Source organism: Larimichthys crocea, unplaced genomic scaffold, assembly GCF_000972845.2.
Source record: "Larimichthys crocea isolate SSNF unplaced genomic scaffold, L_crocea_2.0 scaffold97, whole genome shotgun sequence".
NCBI lineage: Eukaryota > Metazoa > Chordata > Actinopteri > Sciaenidae > Larimichthys > Larimichthys crocea.
Window position 1 is genome coordinate 2,150,888 of NW_020861315.1, and position 14,549 is coordinate 2,165,436.

At 40.4% G+C, this 14,549-nt stretch overlaps 2 protein-coding genes across 12 annotated transcripts in view; both read right to left on the reverse strand.

The window, feature by feature from the left end:
* Positions 1 to 1,675: 1,675 nt before the first annotated feature.
* Positions 1,676 to 8,958, reverse strand: LOC104930680 (specifically androgen-regulated gene protein). 2 transcript variants are annotated; one of them, XM_010745542.3, is made up of 4 exons: positions 8,728 to 8,958; positions 4,275 to 4,469; positions 3,504 to 3,666; positions 1,676 to 3,401 (listed from the first exon to the last, which is right to left on the reverse strand). In XM_010745542.3, the coding sequence occupies exons 2-4, from the start codon at positions 4,377 to 4,379 to the stop codon at positions 1,966 to 1,968; spliced, it is 1,704 nt and encodes a 567-aa protein (XP_010743844.1). In that variant the 5' UTR covers positions 4,380 to 4,469; positions 8,728 to 8,958; the 3' UTR covers positions 1,676 to 1,965. The 2 variants fall into 2 exon arrangements, with proteins under 2 accessions (XP_010743844.1, XP_010743846.1); XM_010745544.3 differs by lacking the exon at positions 4,275 to 4,469.
* A 1,680-nt stretch (positions 8,959 to 10,638) lies between these two features.
* LOC104930679 (ankyrin repeat and SAM domain-containing protein 1A) overlaps positions 10,639 to 14,549 on the reverse strand; it is a 76,634-nt gene continuing 72,723 nt past the window's right edge. For 8 of the 10 annotated variants that reach the window (XM_019257984.2, XM_019257981.2, XM_019257987.2 and 5 more), the window contains one exon: positions 12,602 to 13,732. In XM_019257984.2, coding sequence (XP_019113529.1) covers positions 13,622 to 13,732 — 111 coding nt within the window. In that variant the 3' untranslated portion in view covers positions 12,602 to 13,621. Of the gene's footprint in view, positions 12,273 to 12,601; positions 13,733 to 14,549 lie in introns of those variants that run through there. The other 2 variants (XR_003462207.1, XM_019257982.2) reach the window with 1 other exon arrangement.

Genomic DNA, 14,549 nt, shown 5'->3' on the forward strand with positions numbered 1-14,549 from the left:
TCATTTAGGGGTGACACACCCATGTGTAGATCTAACTAACAGTAAATGATAAGAGAGACTGATTAAATGATTATCAGTTTGGACACACAAGGCTGCTCTGCCAGCAAACTACTTCGAACTTCTAGCCGTGGCAGGGTTCCAACATTGTCTAGAAAGTTATGTTGTAGTCCAAAAATAGAAAAAAATAATTGATTCAAACACACCCGCTGTGTTCTCTACAAACTCTATACCACAGAAACCCAGTATTAATACACATTCAGAGGAATCTCTTTCAAATTGAGCTTAATTTTCAACAGCAGTAGGTGACCTTAAAAGCAAATTACAGAAAAGAGTATCTCTAAAAAGGCTGCAGCAGTGATAAAAATGTTTTTCACACACACTGTCTGCTCTAAATGTAAAGCAAAGGTGTTGCATAAACGCTAAAGCAGGAGGTGAGAAAACAGGTTGCACCAGTTCTCTTACCATCACATCAGATAAAAGGTCCTGAAGCTGAGCCAAAACACTGGTGCCTCTATTTGTGATTTGACGTGACACGAGGGCCCACGAGCCACCAGAAAAAAACAAATGACACAATCAAAGTGTGCAAAAAGGGAATTTGTGACGTGTAGACAAAATATAGACATGTCTGATCAAACCATTCCAGTTATAAAAGTTGTTCCATCAGCCTTTGTACAACCGACAGCGACGCTACACATAACTGCTGTGTAACAAGCTTATGAGTTTTGACATGTACGTGACTGTTGTGGAGAAATTGCTGAAGTCAAAGGTCAATGGTGAGGTCAGGAGGGAAGAAAGTGTTCAGGAGCCTCTGATGTCTTATGCTGTATTATTTATTGACGCTTGGCCAAGGAGAACTAGAGACACTCTCAAAGTACACCTGAAGTGCTTGAGTCCGTCTCGCATTCTGACGAACTCGTGATGGTGGATATACTTTAAACCCAAAGATCACACCCCAAATACTATACGCCCCAGAATTAGTCAAAGAGAATGTCTTTACTCTTGGAGGTGTTATTGTCAACATATTCTAGTCTGGGGACACAGATGTCCGCTTACGCAGATTGGAACGGCAACAACAAGCTATCTATTATGACTAGGAAGGCAGCAACAGGTCTCTTCGACCCTGGCCACCACAGTGTTGAGATATGGTGGCACCTAGTCAAAGACAAACAATTAATACTGCCGAGGACCACAAGGCTCACACGTGGCCTCAACTACTAAGGATAGAAAATTCCATAACAGTGACAACAATGCAAACTACATGTTTTAGATTCTTTTCCCTTAGTGGCCACTGTCTATGTGCTCTGAGTTAAAGTCAGGTATGTTCTAGCAATGTAGGACATATTTTCTACATTTTTATTCATTTAATCAAACGCCTTTTATGTATGGTTCAAAACCTGCTGCTTTGATTAACAGCACTGAGCAAACAGGTTCAATGCAGTGCTAAAAAGAAATTCCTCTGGTCAACAAAGCCAGACTATCAATTCCAATGTATTTCAGGAAGTGGAAGTATTGACAGTGACCTTTTTTAAAAAAAAAAAAAAAAAAGGAGAACTAGGAGAGGAACAGGTCAGACAGTGGTGTAACTCTAACAGTTAGAGAATAACTTGACAGAAGAAGAACAAAAGTTTGTACCTCTAGATCCACATATTTAAATGACAAAATAACACACTGCCTCTTAAAAGTAACAGTATTTAATTTACAAAAAACACAGCTACAGTGAGATAGTCAGCCAGAGTCTTGATTGCCATTTTTCTGAGAAATCAGCAGCTGTACAATGAGTGAGGCACTCTGGTTAAAATAGCTTAGTGCAGTAAACATGATAGCGCATAAATGTGAGGTTAAGCTGCTTCCCAAAAGTTCTGTAATGTCTTTACCAATAATGCATCAATTGCTGGTTTATTCCTTTAAATATAATATCTGAAGCGAGTCTGTGGTAATAAGGTGAGGTGATTTGCCGTTGATGCCTCAGTCCCTGAGCAGCCCCAGTCTCTTCAGTGCCTCGCGACGGTTATCTCCGTTTTCTGCACGTGGGCATATCAATACACTGATGCCCTGCGATCGAGGCAGCTTCTGGGGGTCTCCCGAGTGCTGAAAGGCAGGTAGGGACCTCCGTAAGTCTGGCTCTTTGCTGACAGCATGACCCACCTGTGATCTCTCTCCCTGAGCACTTGAAAACTCTTTCCCGCTCCCCAGAGAGGCAGGGCGTGGTCGACTGTTACGCAGCTGGCTGGGGGTCTGCTTGTTGCTAACACCAAGGCTGGACTCATCAGAGTCTTGACTAGCTATATAGCTGCTTAGACCCAAGCCAGAGCGCTCCAGGGTGGCGGATTTCACACCTTTGGCTTTGGGTGGGGTTAGCTGCTTCAGAGCAGGAGGGATACGAGGAGGAGTATTCATCTGTGCCGTGGCCTCTGAAACATATTTGACAGCAGACAGTTCATTGTCTGACAGCGGTGGTCCATCAGGGTCACTGAAAGCAGCAGGTGCTGGGACAATATCAGGAAGCTCGACTGCAGGAGCTGTAGGAGATGGGGGGTTGACACGGGTATAAGATGGTGTCAAGGGTGGTGCATGTGGAGTTGCTGGGCTGATTGGAGAAGGAGGAGCTTCCCATGAGCTTCTAGTTTTGGGAGAATGTTTCGGGCTCAGTGCGGGACCTGAATCTACCTCCTCGCTTTTAAGCAGGCCAAGCTTTCGGAGGGCTTCCATGCGCACCCTCTGTGGGTCCATCATCAGCCGGTCACCGTTAGCGGGCACTGAATGTGCTGGGTTGCCGTCAGCCACTGCTGCCTTGTGTGATTTCAGAATAATGTTAGCAGGAAGCTTCTTGGGCTTAGGGGCCACAGCGGGTGGACTTCTGGGCTCAACAGCTTCAGGGGGAGGACTCATTGGGGTTCCAAAGCTGATAGTTAATGGACTCACTTCTGGGGGCTTGTTTGGAGGCTCCTGGGTCACAGGAGGGTTTACTGAAGTTCTCTTCGTAGAGGCTCTCTGGCGTAGCTGCTCCAAGTCAACAGTTGCTGGCTTGTTATTGGATATTACTGCAGATGCAATAAGGTCTCTTGCCGTCAGTGGCTGTGGTCGAGGATGTGGCTCATCCATGAAGTCTGATGGAGGAGGGATCAAATCCAGGTTCATCTCAGACTGGCTGGCACTTGAGACAATCTGTAGCTTACCATCCGCATCCTTAGATAAACACAACTCCTCAGGCTGAGAAGCTGATGGGTGAATTTCAGAACCAGTGACTGGTTCAGTGACTTTGGGTTGAATCACAAGGTCTGCTGATGTTTCGAGATCTTTTGTGTTGGCGGCAGAGGCCAGAGAGGACTGTGGTTCTGAGGTTTCATTTAGACTCTCAGCTTTCTGGTCTCTTCCAGACTCAGACTTGAAACTGGAAATGTCTACGGAACAAAAAGACAATTACTGCAGTTAGTTCTACAGTTATTGATCGTATAAAATGTCCGATAGCATGCAAAACAGAAGGCTTTATGACATGAACATACCATTTACACTCATCTGACGCATTTTTTCTGCCTCCAACAGAGGATCTGGTTCATCGTTGGATAAGCCGCTGTCCTCTTGAACCTCCAATGCTTCAATTGTCTCTTCCAGATACATGAGACACGCTCTCTCTTCTGCAGATAAGTGTTCCATACTATCTTCACTCTGCACAACAACAAAAAGAGACTGTGAAACGTATTACAGATATGAAAACAACTGAACAGTTTCTTCAACAATCTTTGTCCTATATTTAACCCTAAACATGGCCATGTGAGGCAGGCCAGGAACAATAGGTCAAAGTTGTTTAGTGTTCAGCTGCAAAGAAATTACTAATTATACCACTCCTGTCCTGTCCTCGGCCATCTTTCATTCTATATTAGCCTGTCAGGAGAATTTATTTCAGATGACTCCAGGTGCCTGTGAACAGCTTGAAATCATTTCCCTCTGGTCACCTTTAAAGAAAACTCTCAATAAAACCCTTCGAAGGCCTCTCTTTGTACTTCACCTCAAACAGATTCACTTCCTCCTTTCACGCCTTATTTGGACTTCTCATATTGACTGTAAATACTCATGCAGTAATCATTACAACCCGATGCACAAATTTCAGTTCTTTATTTCCCCATTTGAAGAACAGACAGAAGCACTGTCAAAAGTAATTAGTACGATTAATCTGACACGACACGAGGACAAGTGCACCAGAAGTGTGTCCATGTGTTATACAACAAAACAGATAAGCAACAGAGTCCAGAAGAGAAATTTAGTGCGGCACTCACATAGCCAGAGTTCATGCTGATTACACTGTCACAGCTCCCGGCACTGTCCATTTTACTCAAGGAGTCCAAGGCAACGCCGCCTGGCCACATGTCACTCTTCGGCATTGCACAAGGAAGAGGAGGAGGACAGGACCAGGGCTTTACGGTCCGCTTTCAATTGTGTAAATATCACCAAGAACCAGTCTGAGGAAGAATCTGAAAGGTCAAGGAGAAGACCAAACTGGAATCAGATGTTTGGCACCGCCATCTTCACACTACATGTTTATTTCACTTATATAATTAAATACAAAGTCTCAACTACAACCGGGAAACATGACATGGAGCCTTTAGTTTGAGGCTAAATATAGTTCACAAAATTAGTTTGTAAACATCACAGAAACAACTATTAATGTCAACTCGTTCCATTAGTGTGATAAATGAAGGTCATAAATTACAGCTGATAGCTAAATGATCCTCATAATGCAATAACTGTCCTATTTAAGATGAAATGTGCTGTCATAGTCACTGTGATATATTGAACATAACCAGTTACACTAATGGAGTCATTACGTAAATTGATGGATAAATTTGTAAACATTTTAGTTACACATTAAAAGGTGGCATGGATTAATATGAAGTCCATAGATTATTTTTGCTATGTTAAAGGTGTGGTTCACTGTTTTTACAACAACCAGGTGCCTCTATGGACACTAAAAACATTGAGGTTGTACTTGCCATTGTCATTCATGCTGTTCACAACAGACACTTTAAAAAAAGGTTACATTTACTAGTGAAAGAGATGTGCAAATCTTACCAGTCTTTTTAGTATAAATTTCCCTCTTTGTATTTCTACAATGAGCTACAGTGGAAGAATAATAGACCTCCTTTCATACATGCATATTGATCTCACCTCTCTCTTAGTTGTGCCACAGTTAATAACCAGAATGGATTACTGTGAATTGAATCGTTTCAGTAAGGTACTCATGAGGAAAACCATTGTTGGGGTTATTAAAAAGTTAGTGATTAACTTGAATGACAATGTGATATATCGTTTTAAAGGTTGAATTCATGAGTAATAAAACACACACCCTTCCACTGTTCAGTACAAATGGGGATTTTCCTGCTACAGCTTGCTCTAGTATGACTAGTAGCTTATGGCGCCTAACCTTAGATAACGTTCAGCAACGCTAGATAGATACTGCTGTATAACAGACATTAACCAATCAGTTAACAGACTTTATGACTCCTCTCTACTTGTGTTGCTGTTAAACTACGGTAGGTTTTAGCATTCTCTTCTAATTGTCACTTTTGGTCACAATAGCTGCTGTTCAGTAAAAGTTACATAGTCTCACTTTAATGGGTAATGCAGTACACATCAATAAACTGAGAAAATAAATGTCAGTAATAAAAATATTTGTATTAGTTGCAGCCAGAATACATTGTGCTAACAGAATTATGTCATCAATAAATTTCCATTATTACTGATGCAACTTTATTAAGGTTTATTACAGTAACAGCTGCAACAAGATCTGCTTTTTAAACGATTCCAGCAACAGATAGTTGGAAGAGGAGATGCTTTCACCAGCTCTTTTACTGGTATTCCAGTCACCATGAGTCAGCAATCAATAGAGAAATGTTCATCTTTGTCTGTGAACACACATGAGGTACTTCACGTCATGTACAATCTGTGTAAAGACAGCTGATATGTTGCAGCACGACACTGCTGATTACTACTGACAAGTGAAGCATAAGGAAAACATGTCCGGCAAAAACTCGAAAAGAATTTTTTTGGCTCCTAATCTGCTAAATGGGAACAAAGGGCGGGGAATTTCACAATCTTTACTAATGGCTGAACGATTTTTAAGCAAATATGGCAGCAAACGATGGAGAAAAGGCCACCAGAGCAAACCTCCTTACTTTCCCTTTCAGGTGCTTAAAGTGCGTTAGCAAATGCCAGAAGCAAAATACCATCAACAATAAAAAATGCTTGAGGCATGAAGTGATAATATTTGATCAACTTGAGTTAAGACTGTGTTGAATAGAAGTATGCTACAGGGGAATATGGCTAAATAGGTCACACAAATGCAATATACTATTTCCCCAAGAGAAAAGCTTTACAGCCTGTTCTATGGCTTATTCATCACATAGCCACAGCTGCACTATCAGGTTCAGGTGTGTTCATGGTAACAGAGCAGAGGTAGCTTTATTGTTCTCTTATCTCAGTGAACGATTGGTCAAACATATATAAGAGCAACGCCATTTCAATTTCTCTTTATGAGTCAGTGTCAGTCTGTGAACCAAATGAGGCATGAGTTATCTGAGAACTTACAGTGACATGAGGTTCCTCTGAGGATGAGCCAGACACAGACAGATAAACAATAAAAATGTATGTGAGATACAAGAAATGTATCAAGAGAATTAAAACGAGAGCAGCTTCTGAGAGGTTTTCTTGTAATGGACTACAGCACATTTTACGACAGCAGCTTAAACAAAGTGAAAGATTGATCAGTGCAAATGCAACACAGTGATGACCAAACAAAACCTCCCTGAGTTTTACTCTGGCGTGTAGTGACCCATGAGCACAGTAAGGTCATCTCTTCTGTACTTTTAGACTAAATTTATCCAAATATGACTTTGACTATAAATTTCACATCGAAAAATGGACTTCAGTTAACTGAACAAATTAAACTTAAAAAATTTAAAATAAAGATTTTTTTTCCTGATTGTCTGAAAATTCTCTCAATCACCATGACATTCCCTAACATTTTATCCTAAACTTGGATAAACTGTTTTAATATCTGTTAATATATAATGTAGTCGTAACATGTCTTAAGTTGAGTTTATCGCTTGAATGGAAAATAAGAGTTTGCTTTTGTGATCTAGTAGTCCTCAAACTTTTTGGCTCTTGACTCCTTTGAAAAAAATTCAAAGTATGCCAGAATGTTAACTATCTCCATGTTATCAGGTCATTACTTTCTATGAATAAACACTACTACAACATCAACAAAAACCATAATAATGATAATAATAATATGGGTGGTCACAAGATCACTGTGTAAATCTTCTTCTTTTTTCTTGTAATTTGAAACACTTAAGTAAAAAGCATCTTAAGTGTTGTGTAGTGAGAATTTCAAAACAGTTTAACAGATTTTCTTTTTTTCAAAATGGGTTTACCCTTATTGATCTTCCATAGAGTCATTTTAATTTGACGCAGCAGCACATAGGTAATGTAGTACAAGAGAATACAATAAAATATAATAAGACAAACATCAAAATAAGAATAAAGAATAGGACTTGAGGGAGATTTTGAGACTACTCAGATATATCTTAGGATATCCCAGGTTAGAAACCTGATCTAGAACCAAAGCGCAATGACAATTTGGGCTTGTTCTTATGAAGGACAGCTGGAGAAAAACCTGATCACCAACACCCACATTCACATGGGTTTTCTGGCAACAAAAACTGGTTGACAACGCACCCATTAGTTTTCTAGTCATTGCATCAATAGCTGCTAATTACTGTCCCTCCCATGAGCCAACTGAGATCAGCAAAGTGAGAAAGAAATGTCCAAGATTCGAGCAGCCAACACCTCACAAACCTGTAAGGCAGCAGTGGGAAAGCTCACTACACCCAGAGCTGAGTCAGGATTTAATAGTGTCAGGAATGTCACTTTGCTTGCTTCCATGTCTTTTAAGACAAGTCTTTTAAAATTCAGTCGAGCACTCTGATAAGTCTGGGGCGTTGAATTACAACTCGGCACATAAATCTCAGCTTTAAAAACTATAAAAAGGGGAGGATCAGCTCCAGGCCTTTAATGTGTTTTACTGTGAGAACAGCTGCACCGTTTATGAGGCAGACTTACAATCCAAGAATTCATCATTTTACAGTCTATGATGACAAATTATAGTGTGCTATTTAAAAAAAAGAAGAAGTGGGGGTGTCCAAAAAATGTGTAGTATGTGTTCAAGGGCAGCTAGAGACCCAGTTTAATGATTAACAGTAAACAAAAGTTCATGGTGAAGAACACCAGGTTGTGCAACTCACAACCTGCTGGAGTGAACAGAGATATTTCATTAATGTTTAGCTTGGCACCTTATCCCACTAAACTGACCATTATTGACATTCATGTGCAAATATTTGTACATTCCCTGACTCAACTAACCAATATTTCAATGATTAAACACGTATGATCAATGTGTCACCATGGAGAATGAATAGGGATTAGTATTGCTGGTCATATTGAACTTCACCTGTCCCTCATTTTCAACCTAAAGCGCTGATAACTTACGCAGGAGGAGACTATCTGTGCAAACAAGATCATTCATGCGTAAACTAACCTACAGTACTGGTGGTTACAGTTTGTTCTCAATAAATGGGTCAGAAAAGCACTAATGAATGAGTTCTTGCACAACTTTTTTTTAATAACCTGTAACTCCTGAAACAAACAGCGCAGGATTATTTCCTCATAACTCACCGGAGATGTTACAAAAAGGAAGAACTCTCGGTTGAACCATACAGCTGTGCGCCTTTTCGGCTCTCAGTCCATGGCGGCGGGGTGTACCTCACTCCCCTCCGAGTCCCGCAGCTGCACTGTTCACCGAGGAGAACTACATGACGAGAAGAAGTCGCTGAGGAAAAACCAGGTGGGGGATAATTGCAGCCAGGTGAGCCAATTAGCTTCTGGACAGGTTGGCGTGTGTGGCCAATCAGTGAACGTCCAAACAAGACGTTTCTAGGGAACAGCCAATGGAATAAAAGGAACCAAAATGGACACAACCCAAATATAAGAACATTTTATTTTTGGTTGTTTTTGCAACCATGGTTACTTTTGACTCTCCTAAATTAATTAAACTAACCTCTATGAGTTTTAACCCATAGAGTCAGTAATACATATAAACACTGCGTATTATACTTGTTAAGATATTAATCTAGGACATGTTTGTTTTTATTTGTATGTCAAATTTGCATCAGATTTGTCTATACCACAACAATTAATGATATGTGACAGATAAATACCATATATACCAATATAATTTATACAAAAGCATATTTTTAAAATTGTGTTTTTAGTAATATTTTATATAAATGGCAGCTAGCAATTTCTGCTACATTATCTTTAACTAATACATAAATACAACAGTAATATTAGTCGGGACACACAAATGCTTCACAAGATAAAATGATCTTGACCTTATTTTTCTTGATTTTGGGTGTCATTTTGTGTGTGTCAGCCATGCGATCACTTGCTATCTTCTATTTCCATAATTAGATTCGGAACAAACTATTTTATGTGTCTCAACACTGACCACATTTGAGGTACATGAACAAAAGTTGTGTTTGGAGCCAGGAAATGCTTCATAGATTCTATTATCACATTATTATTATTTTTTAAGTTAATTTGTTATCACACATGATAACAAATTTTAACATAAATCAAAATTTTGAAAAGAAAAAAAAAGGGTTATTATTATTTTATTCTTGCAGACATCTGACAGTTATAAATAAAAATGAAATATAAGACTTCAACCAAAAAATAAAGTTTGTTGAGACAATCCAAACTGGTTGGAACAGTTTATAAAAACATTAATAGGATTTCATGATCTATTCACACCAATTATAATACAAATTATTTTGAGACAGCTGTTAAATTAGTTATTGTTGACATATTTCACAGCAGTTTGCATTTGAATTAGAACTGTAGTAATTTTCTTTTGTTGACTCATTTTCTTTCTAACAGAGATAAAATGCACAGACTGAAGCTGGGGTAATTTGAGGCGTACAATATTTGAATTAATCTCAGCTAATGAAAGTAAACAAGGACAGTGTTTCTTTTAACATAATGTTTCAGACTTAAGTGTTAAAGGTCTTCACAGATCTACATTAGGGTAAATTAGTTAGGTTTTGAAGGAAAGACCTTAATTTAAAGCTGGAAAATGACATTTAATGCAAATAAATACACAGTTTCTCCTTTTTGGACTCAAGTCAATGGACTTAATCTCTCTACATCCTGCTCCTACTGCAGTTACTTGTTAGTGTCACTGACAAAAGATGCTTTGATGATATTTGACTGTCAGCTTGGGTCCTTTTATCTTCTGTTCTGTGCTCTGAGTTGTTGTCATCCATCCTTTAGCAGGGAAAGGTTTATAAAATGGACGTGGAGGGTGGAGACCCAACATTTCATCCTGACACATCCGCTGACCTCGTTTGCCATCTGACAAATTGAGACGCTCTAAAAAAGGCATTAATACACAGCGTTGCTTTAGCTGCCAAACCTGTACTAGAGCTGTTAGATTCTCAAAAATTCGGCCAAAGTTTGGAAAAAGAAAAGAAAAAGTTCAACAAGTTGATCAGTGAATGGACAAATAAAGAGTCGACAGAGACAGCGTTTCTAATTGCGCCATTTATTAGTTGTACAATTATGAAAAATAATCATAAAAAAGACTGGAAGCCCAAGATTATTTACAATATTTTTTTTTCTGAAGTGAGGTCCCTCTTCTGAGTCATTGTTTTCTCAGCCTTTGTTTGTTTTGTTTTTTAAATCACAGGGTATTTATTCACGATATGTTTTATAAGACAGTCCTTTTCTCTCTTGACAAATGTCAAAAATTACATACATACGTACATACATACATACATACATACATACATACATACATACACACACACACACACACACACACACACACACATACACATATATACATATATATATATATATATATTAGATATATTATATATAATATATATGCAAAAATCATTCAAGTATCAAAATACAGACTGCTGGATTCGTGTACATTATCATTCTCATTATATTTGTCATCAGATTAGTCCCAAAATATCTCTCCTGATGATTAGCAATGTGCAAAAGCAGAACGGGACCAGGCTGATGGCTGAAGGTGCCGACACCAGCGAGCTAAAGACAGTGTACCATAGAGTTATCGTACTGGCCTGACATCGTACCACAAATACAGTTAAATCAAACCACCTGACTATGTACCCATATACACATCGGCTAAGCCAAGAAGTACCATTAACAGTCAACATACTGGCAAGGAGAAACATGCTGTGCCCTATTGTTCTGTTCTGCAGCTAAAATCTAAACGCATACCAGCCTGCATGGCAGGTTTGATGAATAATCTTGCCTAGATTAACTGAACAAAGGGAGCAGGGAAGAAGAGAGAGGGAGCTGCAGTGAACCACACCCGATTCAGTTCCAGCATTCGAACACGTAATTGTCCTATAAAACAATTAAAACATACAAAAAAAAAAAGAGAGAAAACTTTCAAATCAAATAAAAGCCACCCCCTGTTATTATTATAAAAAGTCTTTGTAGTGTCAGTTCCACTGCCCTTTGAGTTTGGTTAGAGAGTTCCTCCCATGCAAGATTACTTTGTTTATCACAGTTACACATGTACAGTATGTTTGTGGATGAGAAGCTGATGGTCATGGAGAGACGCAACTATGCGTGGATAACAGGACGAATATTCCAGGAAGGAGTGTGTACCTACAGTATGAGGTCTCTGTCTGATGTACCTTTGTATCATAATAAAAAAAAAATATATATGTTCCTTATCTCAGCCACTTCCTCTTTAACAGCAACGAACCATTGCAGGTACATTTCCTGAAAGAGCACCAACTCTCTATGAGGGAGGCCTGATCGGTGTTAGGAGGCAACCGTTCATTTATCATGGAATTCAAACAGCAAAACAAAAACATCTGACTGGGACAACCATCACTGCTTGACGAACAGGAAGTGTGTGTGTGTGTGTGTGTGTGTATGTGATGAAGTCGCTGAGGTCAGATGAAGCAATGGATCGTGCAGCGTTAAAAAGCTTTACGTCGGTTTGTCTCCAGGCCCCCCGAGTGTTACTGTGTGGTGAGCGCGATCCAACTGGTGGTGTGTGTATCTCTCTCTCCACATGGGAAGTGGGTCACCTTTCCAACAAAACATCCTACCCACCATGCAACACAGCTCATTCCTGTCCATTCTTACTGGCTGGGAGTGGCCACAGTGTTCAGCTATTGGGAAGGGAAGGGGTGGGGGTGGGGGGGGGGGGGCACACACAGACATATGCAGACAAAGCAGTGAGGTTAAAATAAAGTAAAAAATAATACTGAGCTAATAGACACAAACAGCAAGATGGTGATGGATTACCCCCCCCCCACACACACACACACCCTTTTTGCAATGATTAACTCTTCTTAGCATCAGCTGTGAAATATTAACCCAGTTTGATCTGCAAAAACAAAAGGCAGTGCTAAAGGGATGAACGTAGAAGGCATTTGTTGTGAAATGAAGAAAAAGAAAGGATTGGACAGGACAGAGGAAGATGCATGTTTTTTTTTCTTTTTTTTTTCCACACACTTGGGGATTTGGTAAAAGTGCTTAGTTAGTGTTAGTTCACTCCAGAGGAACATCAGGTTTAAATCCTGGTGCTCTGATTGGTAGACAGAGGAGGGCATGCCAGTCTTAAAACGGATTGAACTGTCTATTTTCTGATGCAGCAAGGACCACTAACATGCAGGCCCATATCAGCCTCTGTGCCCTCAAGACCCCCCCCCCCCCCAAATAATAATGCTTACTTCATTAGCTCCATATCACAGTGCCAGTATCACAGAGGCTAGATCTTAGCCTCCTTTGGCTTCGAGCAAGACCACTGACAGTGAAAAATATCCCCCTATAGTTAATCCAGTGTAACCTCTCTAACACCACAACCTCTGAATCCCACCGAACAGAAACAGTCTGCTAAAGTCCAGCATAGAATTACAGAACCAGTTTCTCAGTTATCTCAGGAAACAAGTCCATACAGGTACAGGATGTGCGGAGTGGGTCACTCTTGGCTGTGGTAAGTCAGATTCTCTCAGCACATTGGAGAAGTCGAGAGTTGAAAGATCAAAAGCCTCAGAGTGTGAAAAGCCTCAGAGCAGCCGTCGCCTAATAGAGCAGGAAAAGCACCAAAAAAAACAGAGCTTATCACCAAGAGTTAATAGCAGACGCGGGGGAGAAAAGGGAAGCATTGTACAGAGGAAGCATACAAAGTAAGCAAAGAGGAAAACAAGAGTGAAGGTGAATGGCAGGATGGTATTTTTGAGCGATACCAGCAAAAGAGGGACGGGTTGCGCTACTAATTCATAAAAAGGTGTCAAGGTGGTGTACAGGCAGGAGGAGCAAAGCACTCGGTTAATTGTTGAAGGTGGGGTTTTTCAGATGAGGACGGCTGAAGAGGAGACGAGGGAGGGCAAGGGGTCCAGCCCGGAGAGCGAGAGGCAAGAGTCACAGTGAAAAAGGCACACAGAAGGAAGGGGGAAGGAAGAGGAAGGTGAGACCAAGCCTAGAGGTCAGAGGGGAGAAGAGGAGGGGGGTCCGCTCAGAATATGGTGGTCTCATACTTAGTGCTGATAGTGCGCTTGGATTCCTTGGGGTCTACGAGCCACGTGGCGCTGCCCTGAGAATCCCCCTCCTGCTCCACGATGTCCCCCTGCAAACACAAATGGAGGGCATCAAACTTGTGGCCTCAAGATCAACTCCAGTGGCTGTGTTTACATGCAGAGTAATGTCTCCTACACTTTATGATACATCCCTGTTGCACAAAAAAAAAATCTTTCTAACAGTAGATGTGCAAATCTTCCACTCTCCTTTTCAGACTTTTTGGACTTCCACTGAATGGGACTTCTCTGTGAATGTAAAAATCACATGTGTTACTGCCAAACCGTCACTAGGGGGCGCCTGAGTCGTAAAGTAAACTTCAAAGCATAAGAAAATGCGGCTCATATCTATTTTTCTGCAAGCAACAGTAAAACATTCAACGACAGCGATATAAATTTACAAAGAAAAAAAAATGGGTTAGAGACACAAATGGAGCGTTATGGGATTTTTCAGGCTGTGGCAGAGAAAGAGGAAAAACAAAAAAGAAACAGGAAGGCAAGAAAGTGAAGTGTGAGCACCTGGGCAGCGAAAGGAAGGAGGGGGCAGGTGGTGGTGGTAGTGGTGCATGTGTAACAGTAACAGCAATGATAGTCAAGAGGAGTAACAGGAAGAGAGACACGAAGACAGAGGATGAGAATCAGATCAGACTGGTTATAATGGGAAGCTCACAGGTATATGTGTGTGTTACTGTGGCGGCGTGAGCAGGGCAGACAGTAAATAAAAGTTGAAAATGATAGATATCAAAACACAAAAGGTGAGGGGGGAAAAGGCAGACACAGGGGGGGGTGAGAGTAAAATGACTTCTTATATAATCTTGTTGAGTTCATTAAGCTGCAGCCGGAGATGTGCGACCGGTCCCTGCGGTGTAG